This window comes from Ascaphus truei, unplaced genomic scaffold, assembly GCF_040206685.1.
Source record: "Ascaphus truei isolate aAscTru1 unplaced genomic scaffold, aAscTru1.hap1 HAP1_SCAFFOLD_271, whole genome shotgun sequence".
NCBI lineage: Eukaryota > Metazoa > Chordata > Amphibia > Anura > Ascaphidae > Ascaphus > Ascaphus truei.
This window is the reverse complement of record NW_027455653.1, coordinates 178,048-204,737: the sequence shown is the minus strand read 5'-3', so window position 1 is coordinate 204,737 and position 26,690 is coordinate 178,048. Positions and strand designations below refer to the sequence as shown.

Genomic DNA, 26,690 nt, shown 5'->3' with positions numbered 1-26,690 from the left:
GGGGGAGGTGGGGAGGAAGGGGCGATACCTGGTTGATAGTCAGGATCTTCCCAAGAGCCATTTGTGCGGTCAGTGTCACCGTGCGCCACCTCTCAGCCCGATGGATGGCAGGAAGGGACAGCAGCCAGTCTACTGTTGCCCGTCGGCGATGATCAGGCTCCAGCATCGCGGAGAGCACCTTCAGGAAGTCTGGGGGGAGGTCTGCACAGCCGGGGAGGAGGAGGAGTGCGAGAGGCCGTTACTTAGGGACGTGCACAGCCGGGGTGGGGGTGGGGGGGGGGGGGGAGGAGAAGAGGGGTGCGAGTGCGACTTGGGCACATGCAGGTATGTGTAAGCCTCTATGATATGCTCTCCCTTACAGTAACTAGATTAGACTGCGCTCTTCGGAGCAAAGTGACCGCACGCCCCGGCACCGGAGGGCGGGATACCGTCGCTGGATACTCACCGGAGGTGAACTCTGTGGGGAGATGCCCCTGTCTCAGCTGCTGCCAGCCCTCTCCTCCCTTTGGCAACTCCATGTTACACGAGACCTCTAGCAGCGTCATCCCGAGACTGCGAGAAGGAGAGCGTGAGACACGCAGCCAGAGAATAACCTATATACGAACTGCAATTGGCATTAGACAGTGAGGCATTTAAAGTATGTCCCTTGATGTGCAAGTCCCGTGTAAAAGATTTACTCTGTGGCCTTAAGCATTGAAAAAAGTTAGTATGTTTGAATTTCAAAAGTGGTTATTTATTTATTTTTCCCTCTTAACTCAGTGCTGTTAATTGACCAACTGGAACAAGCTGATTGATTGGGGAGGGGGAGGGTCATGTGACTGTTTTAGATGTATAAAACCAACACCTATCCTGCAATTTGCAGGAACTGCAATTGGCATTAGACAGTGAGGCATTTAAAGTGAGCTTTTTAAGTGATAAATATAGTTAGACAATAGTGTGACTGGGGACTGCATCTTTCTGCAAACTTTTTGACTCACGACAACAAACGGTAAGCTACTCATCCCATTCTTGCTAACCTGCATAATTTAATCCCCCACCCCTTTACAACTTCTTTCACTGCAGCCTCTCCCAAAACTGACTGCACAATACACCGAAACCCTAAATTGACCCTAGCATTGCAATGCACCAAAACATTTGACAAGGAACAGGCACACCACTGCTGTTTAGTCTGCACACACTCACTCTGCTCACAACAGCTCCTTGCAGAACTGCCTACCTCTGGCAAAATGAACTTGCTCTGTATCTTAACATTTTTTTTTCTCCTGGCCTCATGGAGATTTTACTCTCTCTATACACTACAAACTCCTCCATCCTGGCCCACACCCAACATCACCATACACCCTGGACTATTGAAAAGCCTTGCACCATCTACTGAATGTTGGTGGAGAACTCTAAAAACCAGCACACCAACCACTGCTCACTCTAATGGCAAACACCACACATTTACAACCTCCAAACAACTACCCAAATTCCTACTCGTACTGTTACTCTCTTTAGCAGGTGATATTGAACCTAACCCAGGTCCTCCCATTTCAGCTCTGTCCCATGCCCCTGAGAATTCCACCTTTAAATTCCAAAAGGGGCTATCTGTCGCCCATATAAATATCCGGAGCCTGCTGCCCAAACTGGATGAACTAAGGGCATGGTGCCTTATGCATAAACCCAAAGCCATCGTCCTTACAGAAACATGGCTATCCCCTAAAACTCCTGATGCAAATATCGCCATTCAGGGATAGTCCATTTTTAGGAGAGATAGGTCAAAGCGAGGAGGAGGGGTGTTATTTTATATTGCAGACACCTTACAATTTACACTGTTAAATTGCCCACCAAGCCCACCCTCCTTTGAAATTCTAGTTGGCAAAATCTGCCTCCCCTTTTCTAAGCCCATCTTGGTTGCTGGCATCTACCGCCCCCCTAAAGCCCCTCTACAGTCCCTGACTGATATCACCCAGTTTCTTGGCTCCATTTCCTCTCTGAATGAGAAGAATGAGCTGCTAGATCTTGGGGATTTCAACTTCAATTGGCTTGACCCTAAAAACCACAAAATCCAGATACAACTCAAGTCACTTAACCTATCGCAACTCATTTCCCAACCCACACGGACAAACCTGAAGTCGCATAACCATTCCTTGCTAGACTGGATTCTCTCCTCAAACCCCAGCAGAATCCAATCCTCTGGCATCCTTCCGGACATTTTCAGTGACCATGCAATAGTGTACTGTGTAAGAAAAATTAAACCGCCCCATTCAAGCCCCAAAGTTCTCCTCACTAGAACATTTAAAAACTTTAACCCACAACAGTTTCTGGATGACCTTACCAACTGCCCATGGCACAGAATCGATTTAATTCCCGACCCCGATTCTGCGCTCACCTATTTCCAATCCGAGTTCTTAAAACTCTGCGATACCCATGCTCCACTACGCAGAATAAGGGTACGGGGGGCCCACCTTCCATGGGTAACACCTGACCTTATAGCACTCTACCAGCTCAGGGATGCCTTGTGGAAAAGCTACAAAGTAACTGGCACTACCAAGGATCTCAATCACTACAGATGCCTGCGGAACATGTGCACAATGCAAACAAGGCACGCAAACGCACAATATTACTCTGACAATCACTACAGATGCCTGCGGAACATGTGCACAAGGCAAACAAGGCACGCAAACGCACAATATTACTCTGACAATCACTACAGATGCCTGCGGAACATGTGCACAAGGCAAACAAGGCACGCAAACGCACAATATTACTCTGACAATCACTACAGATGCCTGCGGGACATGTGCACAAGGCAAACAAGGCACGCAAACGCACAATATTACTCTGACAATCACTACAGATGCCTGCGGAACATGTGCACAAGGCAAACAAGGCACGCAAACGCACAATATTACTCTGACAATCACTACAGATGCCTGCGGAACGTGTGCACATGGCAAACAAGGCACGCAAACGCACAATATTACTCTGACAATCACTACAGATGCCTGCGGGACATGTGCACACGGCAAACAAGGCACGCAAACGCACAATATTACTCTGACAATCACTACAGATGCCTGCGGGACGTGTGCACATGGCAAACAAGGCACGCAAACGCACAATATTACTCTGACAATCACTACAGATGCATGCGGAACATGTGCACAATGCAAACAAGGCACGCAAACGCACAATATTACTCTGACAATCACTACAGATGCATGCGGAACGTGTGCACATGGCAAACAAGGCACGCAAACGCACAATATTACTCTGACAATCACTACAGATGCCTGCGGAACGTGTGCACACGGCAAACAAGGCACACAAACGCACAATATTACTCTGACAATCACTACAGATGCCTGCGGGACGTGTGCACAAGGCAAACAAGGCACGCAAACGCACAATATTACTCTGACAATCACTACAGATGCCTGCGGAACATGTGCACAAGGCAAACAAGGCACGCAAACGCACAATATTACTCTGACAATCACTACAGATGCCTGCGGAACGTGTGCACATGGCAAACAAGGCACGCAAACGCACAATATTACTCTGACAATCACTACAGATGCCTGCGGAACATGTGCACATGGCAAACAAGGCACGCAAACGCACAATATTACTCTGACAATCACTACAGATGCCTGCGGAACGTGTGCACATGGCAAACAAGGCACGCAAACGCACAATATTACTCTGACAATCACTACAGATGCATGCGGAACGTGTGCACATGGCAAACAAGGCACGCAAACGCACAATATTACTCTGACAATCACTACAGATGCCTGCGGAACATGTGCACATGGCAAACAAGGCACGCAAACGCACAATATTACTCTGACAATCACTACAGATGCCTGCGGAACATGTGCACATGGCAAACAAGGCACGCAAACGCACAATATTACTCTGACAATCACTACAGATGCCTGCGGAACGTGTGCACACGGCAAACAAGGCACACAAACGCACAATATTACTCTGACAATCACTACAGATGCCTGCGGAACATGTGCACATGGCAAACAAGGCACGCAAACGCACAATATTACTCTGACAATCACTACAGATGCCTGCGGAACATGTGCACATGGCAAACAAGGCACGCAAACGCACAATATTACTCTGACAATCACTACAGATGCCTGCGGAACATGTGCACATGGCAAACAAGGCACGCATACGCACAATATTACTCTGACAATCACTACAGATGCCTGCGGAACGTGTGCACACGGCAAACAAGGCACACAAACGCACAATATTACTCTGACAATCACTACAGATGCCTGCGGGACGTGTGCACAAGGCAAACAAGGCACGCAAACGCACAATATTACTCTGACAATCACTACAGATGCCTGCGGAACGTGTGCACACGGCAAACAAGGCACGCAAACGCACAATATTACTCTGACAATCACTACAGATGCCTGCGGAACGTGTGCAAATGGCAAACAAGGCACGCAAACGCACAATATTACTCTGACAATCACTACAGATGCCTGCGGAACATGTGCACATGGCAAACAAGGCACGCAAACGCACAATATTACTCTGACAATCACTACAGATTCCTGCGGAACATGTGCACAAGGCAAACAAGGCACGCAAACGCACAATATTACTCTGACAATCACTACAGATGCCTGCGGAACGTGTGCACATGGCAAACAAGGCACGCAAACGCACAATATTACTCTGACAATCACTACAGATGCATGCGGAACGTGTGCACATGGCAAACAAGGCACGCAAACGCACAATATTACTCTGACAATCACTACAGATGCCTGCGGGACATGTGCACATGGCAAACAAGGCACGCAAACGCACAATATTACTCTGACAATCACTACAGATGCCTGCGGGACATGTGCACATGGCAAACAAGGCACGCAAACGCACAATATTACTCTGACAATCACTACAGATTCCTGCGGAACATGTGCACAAGGCAAACAAGGCACGCAAACGCACAATATTACTCTGACAATCACTACAGATTCCTGCGGAACATGTGCACAAGGCAAACAAGGCACGCAAACGCACAATATTACTCTGACAATCACTACAGATGCCTGCGGAACGTGTGCACATGGCAAACAAGGCACGCAAACGCACAATATTACCCTGACAATCACTACAGATGCCTGCGGAACATGTGCACATGGCAAACAAGGCACGCAAACGCACAATATTACTCTGACAATCACTACAGATGCCTGCGGAACATGTGCACATGGCAAACAAGGCACGCAAACGCACAATATTACTCTGACAATCACTACAGATGCCTGCGGAACATGTGCACATGGCAAACAAGGCACGCAAACGCACAATATTACTCTGACAATCACTACAGATTCCTGCGGGACGTGTGCACACGGCAAACAAGGCACGCAAACGCACAATATTACTCTGACAATCACTACAGATGCCTGCGGAACGTGTGCACATGGCAAACAAGGCACGCAAACGCACAATATTACTCTGACAATCACTACAGATGCCTGCGGAACATGTGCACACGGCAAACAAGGCACGCAAACGCACAATATTACTCTGACAATCACTACAGATGCCTGCGGAACATGTGCACACGGCAAACAAGGCACGCAAACGCACAATATTACTCTGACAATCTCCTCCAGATGCCTGCGGGACATGTGCACAAGGCAAACAAGGCACGCAAACGCACAATATTACCCTGACAATCACTACAGATGCCTGCGGGACGTGTGCACAAGGCAAACAAGGCACGCAAACGCACAATATTACTCTGACAATCACTACAGATGCCTGCGGAACATGTGCACACGGCAAACAAGGCACGCAAACGCACAATATTACTCTGACAATCTCCTCCAGATGCCTGCGGGACATGTGCACAAGGCAAACAAGGCACGCAAACGCACAATATTACCCTGACAATCACTACAGATGCCTGCGGGACATGTGCACACGGCAAACAAGACACGCAAACGCACAATATTACTCTGACACTCTCCTACAGATGCCTGCGGGACATGTGCACAAGGCAAACAAGGCACGCAAACGCACAATATTACTCTGACAATCACTACAGATGCCAAACGCACAATATTACTCTGACAATCACTACAGATGCCAAACGCACAATATTACCCTGACAATCACTACAGATGCCTGCGGGGCACGCAAACGCACAATATTACTCTGACAATCACTACAGATGCCTGCGGGACATGTGCACACGGCAAACAAGGCACGCAAACACACAATATTACCCTGACAATCACTACAGATTCCTGCGGGACATGTGCACAAGGCAAACAAGGCACGCAAACGCACAATATTACTCTGACAATCACTACAGATGCCTGCGGGACATGTGCACACGGCAAACAAGGCACGCAAACGCACAATATTACCCTGACAATCACTACAGATGCCTGCGGGATATGTGCACAAGGCAAACAAGGCACGCAAACGCACAATATTACTCTGACAATCACTACAGATGCCTGCGGGACATGTGCACACGGCAAACAAGGCACGCAAACGCACAATATTACCCTGACAATCACTACAGATTCCTGCGGGATATGTGCACAAGGCAAACAAGACACGCAAACGCACAATATTACTGTGACAATCACTACAGATGCCTGCGGGACATGTGCACAAGGCAAACAAGGCACGCAAACGCACAATATTACCCTGACAATCACTACAGATGCCTGCGGGATATGTGCACAAGGCAAACAAGGCACGCAAACGCACAATATTACCCTGACAATCACTACAGATGCCTGCGGGACATGTGCACAAGGCAAACAAGGCACGCAAACGCACAATATTACTCTGACACTCTCCTCCAGATGCCTGCGGGACATGTGCACACGGCAAACAAGACACGCAAACGCACAATATTACTCTGACAATCACTACAGATGCCTGCGGGACATGTGCACACGGCAAACAAGACACGCAAACGCACAATATTACCCTGACAATCACTACAGATGCCTGCGGGACATGTGCACACGGCAAACAAGGCACGCAAACGCACAATATTACTCTGACAATCACTACAGATGCCTGCGGGACATGTGCACACGGCAAACAAGGCACGCAAACGCACAATATTACTCTGACAATCACTACAGATGCCTGCGGGACATGTGCACACGGCAAACAAGACACGCAAACGCACAATATTACTCTGACAATCTCCTACAGATGCCTGCGGGACATGTGCACACGGCAAACAAGACACGCAAACGCACAATATTACTCTGACAATCTCCTACAGATGCCTGCGGGACATGTGCACACGGCAAACAAGGCACGCAAACGCACAATATTACTCTGACAATCACTACAGATGCCTGCGGGACATGTGCACACGGCAAACAAGACACGCAAACGCACAATATTACTCTGACAATCACTACAGATGCCTGCGGGACATGTGCACACGGCAAACAAGGCACGCAAACGCACAATATTACTCTGACAATTACTACAGATGCCTGCAGAACGTGTGCACAAGGCAAACAAGGCACGCAAACGCACAATATTACTCTGACAATCTCCTCCAGAATACATCAAACCCAGTTAACTTCTGGAAGGTTATCAACAATATATTCCAGCCTCCTAACCATCAACACCCAAGTAATATCACTAAGGGGGATATTACTCTGACAAACCCCACTGACATCGCAAATGCATTCAATGATTACTTTGTGGGGTGCGCCACTAACTTATTAGCGAAACGCAGCACAAACCCCAAACCTGAATCTCATCCTGGGAGTACCCCTATAGTCCCGCCCCCTCCCAACACTGCCCACATAGCCCCACCCCCTCCCAACACTGCCCACATAGCCCCGCCCCCTCCCAACACTGCCCACATAGCCCCGCCCCCTCCCAACACTGCCCACATAGCCCCGCCCCCTCCCAACACTGCCCACATAGCCCCGCCCCCTCCCAACACTGCCCACATAGCCCCGCCCCCTCCCAACACTGCCCACATAGCCCCGCCCCCTCCCAACACTGCCCACATAGCCCCGCCCCCTCCCAACACTGCCCACATAGCCCCGCCCCCTCCCAACACTGCCCACATAGCCCCGCCCCCTCCCAACACAATTTTCAATTTGTCCCAGTATCTGAAGAGGAGATTACACAAGCGCTCCTCAAACTAAAACTAAGCAGCCAATGTGGACCCGACTTACTACAATCTAGGTTCCTACGACTTGGTGCCCCAGCCATTGGCAAACCAATTGCTTCCATAGTCAACTCTATCCTGTCTGCAGGCCATATCCCTAAGACCTGGAAAACTGCCAGAGTTGTCCCAATCTTCAAAAGTGGGGACAAAAACACTGTCTCAAACTACAGGCCAATCTCACTTCTCCCAATTCTATCCAAAGACATGGGAAAATGTGTCCACTCCCAATTAAGCGATTACTCGACCAAGACAAATGGTTTTGTTTTTGTTTTTTAGTTATCAAGCCTTGCACTATCTACTGAATGTTGGTGGAGAACTCTAAAAACCAGCACACCAACCACTGCTCACTCTAATGGCAAACACCACAAATCTACAACTTGCAAACAACTACCCAAATTCCTACTCGTACTGTTACTCTCTTTAGCAGGTGATATTGAACCTAACCCAGGTCCTCCCATTTCAGCTCTGTCCCATGCCCCTGAGAATTCCACCTTTAAATTCCAAAAGGGGCTATCTGTCGCCCATATAAATATCCGGAGCCTGCTGCCCAAACTGGATGAACTAAGGGCATGGTGCCTTATGCATAAACCCAAAGCCATCGTCCTTACAGAAACATGGCTATCCCCTAAAACCCCCGATGCAAATATCGCCATTCAGGGATACTCCATTTTTAGGAGAGATAGGTCAAAGCGAGGAGGAGGGGTGTTATTTTATATTGCAGACACATTACAATTTACACTGTTAAATTGTCCCCCAAGCCCACCCTCTTTTGAAATTCTAGTTGGCAAAATCTGCCTCCCCTTTTCTAAGCCCATCTTGGTTGCTGGCATCTACCGCCCCCCTAAAGCCCTTCTACAATCCTTGACTGATATCACCCAGTTTCTTGCCTCCATTTCCTCTCTGAATGAGAAGAGTGAGCTGCTAGTTCTTGGGGATTTCAACTTCAATTGGCTTGACCCTAAAAACCACAAAATCCAGATACAACTCAAGTCACTTAACCTATCGCAACTCATTTCCCAACCCACACGGATAAACCTGAAATCGCATAACCATTCCTTGCTAGACTGGATTCTCTCCTCAAACCCCAGCAGAATCCAATCCTTTGGCATCCTTCCTGACATTTTCAGTGACCATGCAATAGTGTACTATGTAAGGAAAATTAAACCGCCCCATTCAAGCCCCAAAGTTCTCCTCACTAGAACATTTAAAAACTTTAACCCACAACAGTTTCTGGATGACCTTACCAACTGCCCATGGCACAGAATCGATTTAATTCCCGACCCTGATTCTGCGCTCGACTATTTACAGTCAGAGATCTTAAAACTCTGCGATACCCATGCTCCACTACGCAGAATAAGGGTACGGGGGGCCCACCTTCCATGGGTTACACCTGACCTTATAGCGCTCTACCAGTTCAGGGATGCCTTGTGGAAAAGCTACAAAGTAACTGGCACTACCAAGGATCTCAATCACTACAGATGCCTGCGGAACATGTGCACACGGCAAACAAGGCACGCAAACGCACAATATTACTCTGACAATCACTACAGATGCCTGCGGGATATGTGCACAAGGCAAACAAGGCACGCAAACGCACAATATTACTCTGACAATCACTACAGATGCCTGCGGAACGTGTGCACAAGGCAAACAAGGCACGCAAACGCACAATATTACTCTGACAATCACTACAGATGCCTGCGGAACATGTGCACACGGCAAACAAGGCACGCAAACGCACAATATTACTCTGACAATCACTACAGATGCCTGCGGGATATGTGCACAAGGCAAACAAGGCACGCAAACGCACAATATTACTCTGACAATCACTACAGATGCCTGCGGAACGTGTGCACAAGGCACACAAGGCACGCAAACGCACAATATTACTCTGACAATCTCCTCCAGAATACATCAAACCCAGTTAACTTCTGGAAGGTTATCAACAATATATTCCAGCCGCCTAACCATCAACAGCCAAGTAATATCACTAAGGGGGATATTACTCTGACAAACCCCACTGACATTGCAAATGCATTCAATGATTACTTTGTGGGGTGTGCCACTAACTTATTAGCGAAACGCAGCACAAACCCCAAACCTGAATCTCATCCTGGGAGTACCCCTATAGTCCCACCCCCTCCCAACACTGCCCACAATTTTCAATTTGGCCCAGTATCTGAAGAGGAGATTACACAAGCGCTCCTCAAACTAAAACTAAGCAGCCAATGTGGACCCGACTTACTACAATCTAGGTTCCTACGACTTGGTGCCCCAGCCATTGCCAAACCAATTGCGTCCATAGTCAACTCTATCCTGTCTGCAGGCCATATCCCCAAGACCTGGAAAACTGCCAGAGTTGTCCCAATCTTCAAAAGTGGGGACAAAAACACTGTCTCAAACTACAGGCCAATCTCACTTCTCCCAATACTATCCAAAGTCATGGAAAAATGTGTCCACTCCCAATTAAGCGATTTCTACACCAAGACAAATTTCCCTAGCCAATTCCAGTCTGGGTTTCGCCCCAAACACCCCACCGTAACTACCCTGCTAAAAGTTTGCAATGAGACCCAGTGTGGAATGGAACGGGGACAACTCACTGGTGCAGTATTCCTAGATTTTGCAAAGGCTTTTGACACAGTTGATCATGTTATCCTGCTTAACAAACCCCAGAGCTCTGGAATAGGGAAACATGCTTTAAACTGGTTTCAGTCCTACCTATCAGGAAGATCCCAACATGTGTCCATCTCAGGCTCTAACTCCAACCCCCTGGATATCACCTGTGGTGTCCCGCAAGGCTCTGTTCTGGGGCCCCTACTCTTCTCAGTGTTCATTAATGATCTTCCCACAGCTTGTAAGGAAGCCTCAATACACATGTATGTGCGTATGTATGTATGTGCGTATGTAAGGAAGCCTCAATAGACATGTATGCAGATGACACAATCCTGTATGCACACAGCCATAGCCTCTCTGACCTTCAACACATACTTCAGTCTGACTTTTTGAGACTCGGAAACTGGATTTCCCAAAACAAACTGTTTTTAAACACTGACAAGACTGTAACAATGGGATTTGGGTATTTGGGACCAAGACTAAATTTGTAAATCCTCCAGTGACTGAGCTCCTGATCAGAACCAACACTAACACCACCCTAACACCTGTCACTGGTTTTAAATACCTGGGCTTATGGTTTGACTCCCACTTAACATTCGGGATGCACATTGATACCCTGACAACCAGGACCTACGCCAAACTAGGGGTACTTTACAGGGACAAATCCTCCCTAAGTCTCCTGGTCAGAAAGCGTATCGGTCAGCAGATGCTAATGCCAATTATTGACTATGGAGACATTGTATATGGATTGTCACCTCAAACCCACCTTAGCAAACTTGACACCTTTTACAATTCAATTTGTCATTTTGTTCTCCAATGCAACTACAACACACATCACTGCGAAATGCTCAAAGAACTAGATTGGTCATCACTAGAGTCTAGGCGCAAAGTTCACCTTTCCTGTCTCACCCTCAAATTCTTCATGGGCAAGCTACCCAGCTACCTGAACAAGCTCCTCACCCCTACCACATGCAGCACCTATCACCTGAGATCTGACTCCAAAAGACTGTTCATGGTCCCAAGGCTCAACAAAGTATCCGGACGTTCCTCCTTCTCCTACCGTGCACCCCAAAACTGGAACAACCTACCAGAGACTCTCATATCCACCACCAGTTTAAGTTCTTTCAAATCTAAGGCTGTCTCACATTTTAATCTGGTCTGTAACTGTTACATACGCCCATAATATATATTATCTGTAACTGTGCGTGCAATGTCTTGTATATAATGTATACCCTGCTCATTTATATAACTATATATTTGTAACCATGTATTATTTGTCTTAACTCTGTGCCCAGGACATACGTGAGAACGAGCGGTAACTCTCACTGTATTACTTCCTGGTAACACATGTTATAAATAAATAAATAAATACGCGCAGGACGCCAGATCGTTCTACTCACCTGAACACGTCGGCCGCCTTCCCAAACACCCCATCCAGCAGCTCGGGCGCCATGTACCGCGGGTCCCCCTCCTGCGCCTCTCCGGCTCCCTCTCCCAACCCGTCGAGCTCCATCATCAGCCCGAAGTCTCCCAGCTTGCACACGCCGGCGCGGGACAGGAACACGTTGGCTGGCTTGATGTCCAGGTGCAGCAGGTTGCGGTCGTGGAGATGTTTGAGCCCCCGCAGCAGGTCACAGGTGATGTCCCAGATGCGGCGCGGTGGGAGGCTCCCGTCCCGCTCCTCGCAGTGCTGCTGCAGGCTCCCGTCACACAGCTCCGTCTGCAGGTACAGCAGGCGCTTCTCCTCCCAGGCCCACACAAAGTGCAGGCAGTTGGGGTGCTGCCCGACCCGCTCGTGCTTCCTCACCTCCTGAAGCTTACGCTGGCGGTCCGACTCGCCACGGAATGGGGAAACCGAGCGCTTCACAGCGTACAGGCAGCCGTCCTCGCGGCTACGCACCTGAAGAGACGGAGAGTCAAAAGTGAGTGTGAGAGTGAGTGAGTGAGAGACAGGGAAGCGGAACAGAGACACACACGCACGCACACACACGCATGCACACACAGACAGATGATGCGGTGTGCAAATCTAAGACTATCAGCTGGAGTTTTACCCGGACAGGAAAATATTCTACATTCAAAAAAAGTTTGCTGCTAACTCAGAATAATCCCGTGAGATTTGCGTGTATATGTATAATCCCGTGAGATTTGCGTGTATATGTATAATCCCGTGAGATTTGCGTGTATATGTATAATCCCGTGAGATTTGCGTGTATATGTATAATCCCGTGAGATTTGCGTGTATATGTATAATCCCGTGAGATTTGCGTTTATATGTATAATCCCGTGAGATTTGCGTGTATATGTATAATCCCGTGAGATTTGCGTGTATATGTATAATCCCGTGAGATTTGCGTGTATATGTATAATCCCGTGAGATTTGCGTGTATATGTATAATCCCGTGAGATTTGCGTGTATATGTATAATCCCGTGAGATTTGCGTGTATATGTATAATCCCGCGAGATTTGCGTGTATATGTATAATCCCGCGAGATTTGCGTGTATATGTATAATCCCGCGAGATTTGCGTGTATATGTATAATCCCGTGAGATTTGCGTTTATATGTATAATCCCGTGAGATTTGCGTTTATATGTATAATCCCGTGAGATTTGCGTGTATATGTATAATCCCGTGAGATTTGCGTGTATATGTATAATCCCGTGAGATTTGCGTGTATATGTATAATCCCGTGAGATTTGCGTGTATATGTATAATCCCGTGAGATTTGCGTGTATATGTATAATCCCGTGAGATTTGCGTGTATATGTATAATCCCGTGAGATTTGCGTGTATATGTATAATCCCGTGAGATTTGAGTGTATATGTATAATCCCGTGAGATTTGCGTGTATATGTATAATCCCGTGAGATTTGCGTGTATATGTATAATCCCGTGAGATTTGCGTGTATGTGTATAATCCCGTGAGATTTGCGTGTATATGTATAATCCCGTGAGATTTGCGTGTATATGTATAATCCCGTGAGATTTGCGTGTATATGTATAATCCCGTGAGATTTGCGTGTATATGTATAATCCCGTGAGATTTGCGTGTATATGTATAATCCCGTGAGATTTGCGTGTATATGTATAATCCCGTGAGATTTGCGTGTATATGTAGCTGAGGGAGAGACGCGTCCCATGAACGTGGATCACCGCTGTATCTGCGCTTCTTCGCCCCCCACCTCTCACCTTGTACACTTCCCCGAAGGACCCCCTCCCCAGCTTGCAGATCCTCTGAAAACACTGCTGGAAGAAGGTCTCCCCCTTACTCTGGTCATACAGGCGGCTGTCGGGGGGCTTGTTTTGGGGGCTGCGGAAGGAGACGCTCTGCGGCCGGGGTTGGCTCCACGATTGCTGCCGGTTGGGGAAGATGCGGCTGACGGGGAGGGCGCTCTTGGCGGGGGGTCGGGGTGGGAGGGTGTAGCAGAGCGAGCGGCCCCTCTTCTTCAGCGAGAAGCTCTGCTCTGCCTGGTGGAAGTACGTGGGCACTGGAATTGGGGTGTGGGTAAATGGAGGCTTCCCCATCTCCTCTCTTGGAACCGGCATGGCTGTGGGCACGGGAAGGGTCAGCAACCCTCCTTCCCTCCTTCCCGTCTCTCTGCCGAGGGACCAAGGGACCTGCGGGGACAAAAAGGATTACCAACTGGCAGGAGACAGGTCCTCGATTACTCAGGAAGGACACCAAGAGATATTAGGAATATAAACCTTTAATGCCATAGGACAGACGCACGCGCGGCAGGTCGGGGGGTACGCTCCGGACAGATTTTGAGTGGGATATATTTGAAGTACAATATTGCAGGGCTCTTATTGTTACAGGACGGGGGTCTCCTCGGCCTCCTGCCGGTGGCTGCCACGTTCATATCCCCTCCGGGCTCTCCTTCGGTAGGTGGCCGTGTCCATACAACGGTTGGTACGGTCCTTGATGTCTCCGAGAGAGCGGTCCATGGATTGGCGCTTACTACGGCGCCTGCCCTTTCCGCGTCTCTCACCAGTATCCGTATCTTCGAGCGCTGTCTCGTGGTCCGTGGGTGGTAGCTGGTACAGTCCAGTCACTCTCAGTACGTGGCAAAGTCCACGACCATCCTTCTGGTGTGGTGTCTTCTGCCCCCAGGGGGTAGATCAGATTATACTCAAACTCTACCCCAGTCTCTCAGAGGCTAACACCGCAGTCTGAGGGCGATGGGGCGGTCTCTACTACAGAAAAACCGCATTCCCCACAACCACTCTGTGGCACTTCCTCCCCCGCCGGCTCCTCCACCGTGGCACCCGCTGCCCGGCCGGTGACTCTGCCGTGGCACCCCCCGCCCCACGACACCTGCTCGTGGCACTCAGTTCCTTTGTGGATTTCAGTGTCCTAGCTCAGACCTTCATGTCTCTCTCTTTATTATACCGTCGCTCTCTCATCTTGTACACTGTCAATTGTGAGCGGTGTCCCTTAAAGTCTCTCACTCTGTTCTGCCCTCTCTCAGGCTGTCTCTTTAAATCTTTGCTGTCTCTCTAGTTCCCTGTCACTCTACGTGTGTTAATCTTTCTCTGTCAATATCTTAGGCTGTCTCTCATCCTGTCACTCCATTAGACAGCCGAGACAGAAAGCAGCCAAACTCTCTCAGGCTGTCACTAGTTATTTCTCTATTAGACTACCACTGGTGTCATTGGCTGTCACACTAACACTAGCTGTCTGTGTGTCTCAGACTGTCACTGTGTCTCCAGCTGTTTCTCAGACTGTCACTGTGTGTCTCAGAATGTCACTATCTCTCAGACTGTCACTCTGTGTCCCTGGCTATCTCTCAGACTGTGTCCCTGGCTGTCTCTCAGACTGTGTCCCTGGCTGTCTCTCAGACTGTGTCTCTGGCTGTCTCTCAGACTGTGTCTCTGGCTGTCTCTCAGACTGTCACTGTGTCCCTGGCTGTCTCTCAGACTGTGTCCCTGGCTGTCTCTCAGACTGTGTCTCTGGCTGTCTCTCAGACTGTGTCTCTGGCTGTCTCTCAGACTGTGTCTCTGGCTGTCTCTCAGACTGTGTCTCTGGCTGTCTCTCAGACTGTGTCTCTGGCTGTCTCTCAGACGGTCACTCTGTGTCTCTGGCTGTCTCTCAGACTGTGTCTCTGGCTGTCTCTCAGACTGTCTCTCAGTGTCTCTGGCTGTCTCTCATTCTCTTCAGTTGGTCTCGCGATTCTAATTCGCGCCAAAATCTTCCAGCGCGAGACAAACCTACGTCATCACTTACCTATGAATGACGAACAGCTCGGAGAGCCGAGTCCCGCCTATATCCGGCACCTAGCTCCGCCCCTTTCCCCAAGCAGCTGCAACCTTCCAGAGAGGCCCCGCCCCTCTGATTTTCAGAGACACGCCCATCCAGTGTCAAACCGAGAGTTACGTATGACGTCTTCTGTGACGCACCGGTTTAATGGCCCGCCCAAGAAGGCGGGGGCAACATGACGCTGGCGGTCAGCGCGACGTTTTGCCACACACAAGATGGCGCCCGCCCCTTCAACTGGCGGCTGCGCGGGCGCGGTGCGTGCTGGGAGGGAGGTCAGTCTTTAGGCAGCGCGTAGTGGTCTCGGGCGGTTCGTCTTTGTCTCATCGCTGCTCTCCCCGGGACGGACGGGCGGACACCGTCGGGATGGTGAGTGGGGGTTCCGGTTGGAGAGGGTCTCTCCGTGACGAGAAGGCGGGTTTCGCTGGTAAAGGTTCGGGCGCGCCTTTGTAATCCCCACGAGGAGCCCCGGCCGCACGGAGCTAGGTTTGACCTTCTCAAGATGGCGGAGACTCCGCGACAACCGCCAACATAAACAAACCCCGGCAGCCTCGCTCTCCGCTGCCTCCTGGAGAGGGTGGCTGTCTCCGCTTCCAGGTGCCGAGGTCCCGCGGAGGACCGGCGGAGGTGATGATCCGGTGCTCCGCTTCCTACTCAGGAAACTCTCGGTCTCTGCGCTTTGACCTTCTCAAGATGGCGCCCGCGAGGAAACTAGGCCTCATTCCTGCACTATGCTAGAGGCCCGTCACCTCTGCGGCTACCGGCGGCTTATTAGTACGCGGAAGGAGGTGGGCTGCGGGGGGCCGAGACTGTGCGGTTTCCCGGTTCCTCCCCGCTTCCTGTAGAGGTGCTGCTTAAATTGACCTTCTCAAGATGGCGACCTGACACAGCCTGTTTCCCTTAGTAACAGTTGCAGGGTTGCAGTGTGTGCCACAATCAAGATGGCGACAGGCAGAGCTGGTGACTCCCAGTGTATTCTTATTGAGCAGTCACATGAGCAGGTCTCTCTCCCGAGGAGCTTACAATCTGTGCTAGACATATCCACTTCCCCAGAGGAGCCAAGGGTGTACGCTACAGAGAGGGGCACCCTGATCCAAAGAGCTCAATGTGAGCAGCGTGGAGACGGGGACTACTCATGTATGTAGGTGGCATTCAGCCCACATGATGTGAAGGGTCACAGTATGTATAGCTTTATTTATATAGCGCCATTAATGTACATAGAGCTTCAGTACAGTAATACACGTGACGATCATATAATTAACACAAAGGGGAGAAGTGCTTCAGACATAAAAGATACATCTTTATTTATATACTAGCTGAGAGACCCGGCGTTGACCGGGATGTGAACCGTGCTCACACTGACACACACTGCTCATTGTTCACACTGCACACTGCACACGCACACTGCACACGCACACTGCACACGCACACGCACACTGCACACACACACTGCACACACACTGCTCATTGGTCGCACTGATGCACACTGCGCACACAGCTCACAGTAACACACACTGCACACTGCACACACAGTGGTCACTGCTCACACTGCACACACACACACACACACACAGCTCATTGCTCACACTGACACACTGCACACTGCACACACTGCATACTGCACACACACTGCTCAATGGTCACACTGCACACATACTGCACACACACTGCTCATTGGTCACACTGCACACACTGACACACTGCTCATTGCTCACACTGCACACAGTGCACACACACTGCTCATTGCTCACACTGCACACACACTGCACACACACTGCACACACACTGCACACACACTGCACACACACTGCACACACACTGCACACACACTGCACACACACTGCACACACACTGCACACACACTGCTCACACACTGCACACACACTGCTCATTGCTCACACTGCACAGTGCACCACACACACACAGTTACAGACAATCACAGACAGTTACACACACTCACACACACTTACACACACTTACACACACTTTCACAGTTTCAAACAGTTTCACACAGTCATAGACACTTACACAGACTTACACACACTCACACACTCTCACACTGTGAAACACTTACACACACTGTCACACACAGTTACACACAGTCACAGACACTTACACACAGTTTCACACAGTCACAGACACTTACACACAGTCACAGACACTCACACACAGTCTCACACAATTACACACACCAGCACCAACACCCGCTCCCCCCCCCCTCCTCCTGCGCAGGCAGCGGGGACAACGGTGGGGAGAAGGTGAAGCGGGGACCGGAGGGGCATCCCCCCTCCCATCTCACGTCCGGCGGCCTGTCACACGGTGACAGGGGGGAGCCGGGAGCGGAGGGGCATCCCCCCTCCCATCTCACGTCCCGCGGCGACAGGGGGGAGCCGGGACCGGAGGGGCATCCCCCCTCCCATCTCACGTCCCGCGGCCTGTCACGCGGTGACAGGGGGGAGCCGGGAGCGGAGGGGCAAGAGCAGCACGTAGCATGTGGAGGGGGGGGAGCTCACCCGTCCTGCCGCTGCCTCACTCATCCGGCCGCTCCCACGTGGATGTGAGGCGGGAGGCCGCGTGTTGTGGCCGCTCCCCCGCGTGTGTCCCGGGCGCTCGCTCCGCTCCCCCGCTGACTGTAGCGGCGCCGGGGTGTGAGCTTGGGGGGGTGGGGGGGGTGTGAGCTTGGGGGGGGGGGGTGGGAATGTGTGTGTGTGTACACGGGACTCCGGGTAAGTTCGGGCACAGGGAGGGTGGGGGGGTGTGGAAGTTGAGGTGCGGTCCAGCTGACGGGGGAGAGTGAGGGGCACCGGGAGGGGATTGTGTGTGTGTGTCCCCGTCCGTGTCCGTGTGTGTCCCTGTGTGTGTGTGTGTGTGTCCCTGTGTGTCCTTTGGCCCGTCACCCCGCCTCAGGCCAATGAGAGGTGTGCGGGGGCGGGCCAAGGGACCAATGAGATTTCCCCTAGGGACACCGGACATCCAGGCGGGCAGGCAGGCAGTGCTTTCACTAATATAGTATAAGATAGCGCCTTAAATGTGCATAGCGCTTCACAGCAGTAATACGTGACAATCATAAATAATAAATGATATAAATAACCTAGGTTAGAAGTGCTTCAGACATAAAAGTAACATTTAGGAAGAGGAGTCCCTGCTCCGAAGAGCTTACAATTGAATTGTGTTGGTAGGAAGAATGTAGACAGTCGGAGGGCATTCTGGTAAGTGCCTCTGCAAGGAGCAAAGGTTAATGTATGATGTGTTATTTATCAGCCATCGAGCTACTCATATTCTTCTTTAATCAGGTGTGTCTTAAAGGTGGATAGAGAGGGTGCTAGTCGGGTATTGAGGGGAAGGGCATTCCATAGGTGTGGGACAGTCAGAGAGAAGGATTTAAGGCGGGAGAGGGCTTTAGATACAGAAGGGGTAGAGAGAAGACATGCTTGAGCAGAACGCAAGAGTCGGGATGGTGCATAGTGAGATATTAGGGCTGAGATGTAAGGAGGGGCAGAAGAGTGTAAAGCTTTAAAAGTGAGGAGAATAATTGGCTGTGTGATACGGGATTTGATATGATGCCAGGAGAGGGATTTCAGCAGGTGAGACGCTGAGACAGATTTAGGAAAGAGTAGAGTGATTCTGGCAGCAGCGTTTAGGATAGATTGTAGGGGAGACAGGTGAGAGGCAGGAAGGCCGGACAGCAGGAGGTTACAGTAATCAAGACGGGAGAGAATGAGGGCCCGAGTCAGAGTTTTAGCAGTCGAGCAACAGAGGAAAGGGCGTATCTTTGTAATATTGCGGAGGAAAAAGTGGCAGATTTTAGATATATTTTGAATGTGAGAGGAGAATGTGAGAGAGGAGTAGAGTGTGACCCCTAGGCAGCGTGCTTGGGCTACTGGGTGAATGATCGTAGTTCCAACAGTAATGTGGACGGAGGTAGGGCCAGGTTTGGGAGGAAGTATGAGGGGCTCTGGTTTTGCCATGTTTAAATCGGCATAGGGCCATCCAGGATGATATCGCCGACAGACATTCAGAAACTTTCGTTTGTACAGCAGGTGTAAGGTCAGGGGTAGAAAAATACATTTGTGTGTCAGCATAGAGGTGATATTTGAACCCAAGAGATGTGATTAGGTCACCTAGAGGAGTGTGTACAGAGAAAAGAGGAGAGGTCCCAGGACAGAGCCATGCGGCACCTCCACAGAGAGATCAATAGAGGTGTTGGCAGAAGAGACACTGAAAGTAAGGCTGCGTCCAGGGTGCCTTCTTGCTTGCTGAGGCGCGCAGAGGCTGAGGGAAAGCGGGTGCTTTCCTTGGTCGGGGGTGTGGGCCAGTGACGTCACAGAGCTGGTTCGCTCTCATTGGGCGAACCGCTCACGTGACCGGCCCTGCGCTCTGGCAAGCGGGAAAATGTAAAATTTTCCTAAGACCTACGCTTCCGCAAGCGCGCGGAAGCGTAGGCGAGCCCCTACTAAAGCCGCTCTCGTTGCGGCTGTAGGAACTCGGTGCCGAGCGGAAGCGTGCCTCCGCCCACAAGCACTAGACGTGGCCTAAGATGGGAGAGGATCGAGGAGATCCAGGAAAGAGCTTTATTACGAAGGCCAAGAGTATGTCGAATGTGGAGGAGAAGAGGGTGGTCCACAGTATCAAATGCTGCAGAGAGGTCGAGTAATATGAGCAGAGTGTAATGACCCCTGTCTTTGGCAGCATGGAGGTCATCAGTTATTTTAGTGAGGGCTGTTTCAGTGGAGTGAGCAGTGCGGAAGCCAGATTGTAGAGGGTCTAGGAGAGAATAGGTGTTGAGAAAATGGAGCAAGCGAGAGAATACAAGACGTTCAAGGAGTTTAGAGACAAAAGGCAGGAGGGAGACAGGTCGATAGTTAGGACAAGTAGCTTGCTGTTTTTGGATAATGGTATAACTGTTGCATGTTTGAAGGAACAGGGAAAGGAGTAGAGGGAGGAGTTAAAAATGTGAGTGTAGGGATTATAGAAGGAGCAAGAGGTTTTAGGAGATGGGGGGGATTGGGGTCAAGAGGGCAGGTGGTAGAGGGAGAAGAGATCAGCAGTGACACATCCTCCTCTGTGACAGCGGATAAAGAGTCAAGGAAGGCAGGAGGAGAGTTAGGAAGCGGTGTGGGATGGGAGGAGGATACAGAAGGGATGGCCTGACGTATGGATTCTAACTTTTCCTTGAAATAGTCGGCAAAGCCCTGAGGTGACATGGAGGAGGAAGCCGAGGGTTGTCGGAGTAGGGAGTCAGACAGAGAAGAGTCGCGTAGGTTAGGCTTATGTGTGTTGATTAGTGAAGAAAAGTAGGTTTGTTTTAGCCTGAGAGAGGGCAGAGGTGAAACAGGATAGCATAAATTTGTAGTGAAGGAAGTCTGCGAGAGTGTGAGATTTCCTCCAGAGGCGTTCAGAGGAACGAGTGGAGGAACGCAGCATGCGCGTGTGGGAATTTAGCCAGGGTCTGGGGTTAGAAGGACGAGGGCGGCAGAGAGAAAGCGGGGCATGAAGATCAAGAGAGGAGGATAAGGCAGAGTTGTAGTTCCTGACCAGGTTGTCAGGGTCTGTAGCAGAGCTGAGAGAGGAGAGGGAGGAGCGTAAAGTGGACTCAAAGTCAGGTAAGTGAATAGAGCGCAGGTTTCTGCAGAACCGGGGGGTAGATGGAGGTGGAGAAGGGGAGAAGCGAGATAGAGAGAATGAGATGAGGTGATGGTCAGAGAGGGGAAATGGAGAAATCAGAGAGAGAAGTTTTTAGTAAAACCAGGTCTAAGTAGTGGCCATCCTTGTGGGTGCTGGCTGCAGTCCACTGTTGAAGGCCAAAGGAAGAGGTTAGAGAGAGAAAGCGGGAAGCCCATGGGAGAGAGGGGTCATCAATGTGACAATTGAAGTCCCCAAGAAGAGAAGGGTAGTCTGAGGAGAGAAAGAAAGAGAGCCAGGATTCAAAGTGAGAAAGGCAGAAGGGGGTGAGTAGAGGTAGGTGGGCGATAGATGACCGCCACGTGGACAGGAAGAGGAGAGAATATCTGGACAGTGTGAACCTCAAAGGAGGGAAAAGCAAGAGAGGGAGGAAGAGTTCGGTAACAGCAGAGAGAGGAGAGGAGTAGCCCCACGCCTCCACCCCTGCTATCAGGGCGCGGAGTGTGGGAGAAGGAACGGCCACCAAAGGAGAGGGCAGCTTCCAGAGCAGAGTCAGACTGAGTCAGGTCTCAGTTATAGCAAAGAGGAGCAGAGAGTGAGAGAGAAAGAAGTCATGCACAGAGAGGAACATATTTAGGAAAAGGAGTCCGAAGAGCTTACAATCTAACTGGTAAGTAGAACATACAGAGACAGTAGGAGGGAATTCTGGTAAGGGCGTCTGCAGGGGGGCCAAGCTTTATGTATGAGGTGTTAATTTTCAGCCACGGAGCTATTCGTATGCTTCGTTAAGCAGGTGTTTTAAGGTGGGTGTTAAAGGTGGATAGAGAGGGTGCTAGTCGGGTACTGAGGGGAAGGGCATTCCAGAGGTGCGGGGCAGTTAGTGAGAAAGGTTTAAGGTGGGAGAGGGCTTTAGATACAAAGGGGGTTGAGAGAAAACATCCTTGAGAAGAACGCAAGAGTCTGGATGGTGCATAGTGAGATATTAGGGTGAGATGTAAGGAGGGGCAGAAGTGTGTAAAGCTTTAAAAGTGAGGAGAAGAATTGAGTGTGAGATGCGGGATTTGGTTGGAAGCCAGGAGAGGGTTTTCAAGAGGGGAGACGCCGAGACAGATCTCGGAAAGAGCAGAGCGATTCTGGCAGCAGCGTTTAGGATAGATTGTAGGGGAGACAGGTGAGAGGCAGGAAGGCCGGACAGCAGGAGGTTACAGTAATCGAGACGGGAGAGAATGAGGGCCTGAGTCAGAGTTTTGGCAGTCGAGCAACAGAGGAAAGGGCGTATCTTTGTTATATTGCGGAGCAAAAAGCAACTGGTTTTAGAGACGATTTGAATGTGAGAGAGGAGTCGAGTGTGACCCCTAGGCAGCGTGCTTGGGCTACTGGGTGAATGATTGTAGTTCCAGCAGTAATGCGGAAGGAGGTAGTAGGGCCAGGTTTGGGAGGAAGTATGAGGAGCTCTGTATTAGCCATGTTTAAGGCGGCGGAGGGCCATCCAGGATGATATCGCAGAGAGGCATTCTGAGACTTTGGTCTGTACAGCAGGGGTAGAAAAAGAAAGGCAATGGCTGGTATCCAAAGCTAATGCACACGTGTGGAAGGAAAGCCCCCTGTAGGCGTCTGTGGATGCCGGTTACGATGGAAAATCGTGACCGGAAGGGTACCGCGCCACTACCCGCATACATGGGAGGCGACTCCTGCAGCAAGTGCCATAGAGTGAGTCCCAGCGCCGGATCTCCACATAAGCGGAACTGAAACTGCCCCCCGTCTGGCTGATGATGATGATGCCGATCTGTTGAACATTTCGCTGACCTGGATACTCATTTATTCTTACTTACATGCAAGTTATGTTATTGCCTTATTGTTTAATACATTTACAATTTTCCTTCCCTTGGTGCGCTCCTGTGCTTCTTTTCTGGGGTAGAAAAATACATCTGTGTGTCGTCAGCATAGAGGTGATATTTAAACCCAAGATATGTGATTATGTCACCTAGAGAGAGTGTACAGAGAAAAGAGAAGGGGTCCCAGGACAGTGCCCTGGGGTACCCCCACAGAGATTGATGGAGGAGGAGAAGGTGTTAGCAGAAGAGACACTGAAAGTATGATGGTTGAGGACGGATACCAAGAATGTGAAGAAGAGGCTGATCCACTGTATCAAATGCTGCAGAGAGGTCGAGTAATATGAGCAGAGTGTAATGACCTCTGTCTTTGGCAGCATGGAGGTCGTCAGTTATTTTAGTGAGGGCTGTTTCAGTGGAGTGAGCAGTGCGGAAGCCAGATTGTAGAGGGTCTAGGAGAGAATAGGTGTTGAGAAAATGGAGCAAGCGAGCGAATACAAGACTTTCAAGGAGTTTAGAGGCAAAAGGCAGGAGGGAGACAGGTCGATAGAAAGACAGGTAGGGTCAAGCGTTCTGTATACACGTGTATGTATTGGCAGGATAAGGCTCCTGAAAGAGACCTTGCAGTAATAATCCGCTGGTTATGTTGCCAATGCTAGATCTGTGGTGCGGTTTTATACATATATTCTATCCCTGTGAGCGCCGCCTCGGCTTTGCCAGGAGACCCACGGATGTGGTGGCACCTGAGGTGCGAAGTTACATTTGTCACCAGCTCTCACTGACCTTTTGAGGGGGGGGGGGGTGTTTGACCCACAGGAAGTCCTGCTTTTTAAGATGGTGTCACATTGGGGGGGGGTTGTTTGACCCACAGGAAGTCCTGCTTTTTAAGATGGTGTCACATTGGGGGGGGGGGGGTTGTTTGACCCACAGGAAGTCCTGCTTTTTAAGATGGTGTCACATTGGGGGGGGGGATTGTTTGACCCACAGGAAGTCCTGCTTTTTAAGATGGTGTCACATTGGGGGGGGGGTTGTTTGACCCACAGGAAGTCCTGCTTTTTAAGATGGTGTCACATTGGGGGGGGGGATTGTTTGACCCACAGGAAGTCCTGCTTTTTAAGATGGTATCACATTGGGGGGGGGGGGGGTGTTTGACCCACAGGAAGTCCTGCTTTTTAAGATGGTGTCACATTGGGGGGGGGGGGTGTTTGACCCACAGGAAGTCCTGCTTTTTAAGATGGTTTCACATTGGGGGGGGGGTTGTTTGACCCACAGGAAGTCCTGCTTTTTAAGATGGTGTCACATTGGGGGGGGGGGGTTGTTTGACCCACAGGAAGTCCTGCTTTTTTAGATGGTGTCACATTGGGGGGGGGTTGTTTGACCCACAGGAAGTCCTGCTTTTTAAGATGGTGTCACATTGGGGGGGGGGGGTTGTTTGACCCACAGGAAGTCCTGCTTTTTTAGATGGTGTCACATTGGGGGGGGGTTGTTTGACCCACAGGAAGTCCTGCTTTTTTAGATGGTGTCACATTGGGGGGGGGGGGGGTTGTTTGACCCACAGGAAGTCCTGCTTTTTTAGATGGTGTCACATTGGGGGGGGGGGTTGTTTGACCCACAGGAAGTCCTGCTTTTTTAGATGGTGTCACATTGGGGGGGGGGTTGTTTGACCCACAGGAAGTCCTGCTTTTTTAGATGGTGTCACATTGAAGAGCCACAATCCTGAGAAGCTCCCAGGTTTGGGTGGCAGCCGTGGGAATTGTTACCGGTTGCGTTCGCCCTTTCTCACCTCTTTTCCCCCCCATGCAGGACGTGTTTTTGATGATCCGCCGTCACAAGACCACAATATTCACGGACGCGAAGGAGAGTACCACCGTGTATGAGCTGAAGAGAATTGTGGAAGGAATCCTTAAGAGACCCCCAGAGGAGCAGAGACTGTACAAGGTGAGGGGGTCTCCACGGATGCGCCTCCCCCACCCCTGTGTTCACTGCTGCTGACCTGTCCCCCTCTGTTTCAGGATGACCAGCTCTTGGACGATATTAAGACCCTCAGTGACTGTGGTTTCACCAGCCAGACCGCCCGGCCACAGGCTCCAGCCACGGTGGGACTGGCTTTCCGCAGCTCGGGTGAGTGACCTCGCCCGTGGGCCTGTGACTTGCACCATTACTGCATTGACTTTCGTGGCTTTCGTGTCACTGCTTCCAATGACAAAACAAAATGACGCCCATCTGTCACCCTTTGGCGTAGTGACACTCGTGCTGGGGGAGGGGGGCGACACAGACTTGTAGCTCTCCATGGTCGGGACGGGGACACGCATAGCTCCACCCCGTTCCCGTGGTGGGGGACAGACTCTTTGCTCTCCTCCCCCCCATGTGGCTCCGTGGTCGGGGAGGTACTAGTATCTCCCCCTCCCGTCGCCCACGCGGTGTAGGGGACGACGACTCAGATACCCGGTGGGGGGAGAGAACACTCGTCACTCACTGGGAGGGTTGGGGGGGATAGACAAGACAACCCCCCGCCCCCCTGCGGTTTGGGGGAGACGGCAGACAGCCCCCCGCCCCCTGCGGTTTGGGGGAGACGGCAGACAGCCCCCCCCCCTGCCCCCCAGCGGTGACTCGTTTTGCTCTGTTTTTAGGGGATTCCTTTGAGCCCCTCCGCGTGGATTCCTTCTCCAGCCCCCCTGAGCTCCCGGACGTGATGAAGCCGCAGGAAACGAGCGGCAGCGCTAACGAACAGGCTGTCCAGTGAGGGCCGGCTGACCTCTGACCCCCGCTCTTCCCCTCCCCCCCCTCTATCTCTGTATCCTGCGTAACCCCTTCCCTGCTGGGACACTGCCGCTTACTGCACACTATATATATCGCTGGGCAATGTCGCTTGGCCCCTCCAGCACGGGAAGGGGTTACAAACTGTTAGAGCCCCCCCCCCCCCCTGCACACCCCATTCCATCCCCGCCCTCACCCCATTGTACAAAGTGACCTCCCCTGCGGGAGGGACCGTCTGCGGATACCTGGGATGGAAGCAGCGAGATGCAGGCCTCTCTCGGACACAGAGGGGTGAACGCCCCTCCCCACACCTCTTTCCCCTCCCCTCTTTATTTTTCTGGGGGGTGTATTTGGTTTATTTTGTTCTATTTTATTTTTTAAACACAATAAATTTTGTTTGCCTGTG

The 26,690-nt window shown here is 50.7% G+C and overlaps 2 protein-coding genes across 4 annotated transcripts in view; one reads left to right on the top strand and one right to left on the bottom strand.

Annotated features, from left to right (window-relative positions):
- The window catches only part of PKMYT1 (protein kinase, membrane associated tyrosine/threonine 1), a 20,100-nt gene extending 3,193 nt beyond the window's left edge, over positions 1-16,907 (bottom strand). The window contains exons 1-5 of one of the 3 annotated variants that reach the window (XM_075582890.1): positions 16,044-16,907; positions 14,009-14,437; positions 12,220-12,719; positions 446-552; positions 29-201 (exon numbers count right to left, since the gene is read on the bottom strand). In XM_075582890.1, coding sequence (XP_075439005.1) covers positions 29-201; positions 446-552; positions 12,220-12,719; positions 14,009-14,365 — 1,137 coding nt within the window. In that variant the 5' untranslated portion in view covers positions 14,366-14,437; positions 16,044-16,907. Of the gene's footprint in view, positions 1-28; positions 202-445; positions 553-12,219; positions 12,720-14,008; positions 14,438-14,524; positions 16,004-16,043 lie in introns of those variants that run through there. The other 2 variants (XM_075582888.1, XM_075582889.1) reach the window with 2 other exon arrangements.
- On the top strand, positions 16,209-26,690 carry ELOB (elongin B). The gene is made up of 4 exons (XM_075582891.1): positions 16,209-16,442; positions 25,331-25,465; positions 25,540-25,648; positions 26,158-26,690. The coding sequence occupies exons 1-4, from the start codon at positions 16,224-16,226 to the stop codon at positions 26,268-26,270; spliced, it is 576 nt and encodes a 191-aa protein (XP_075439006.1). The 5' UTR covers positions 16,209-16,223; the 3' UTR covers positions 26,271-26,690.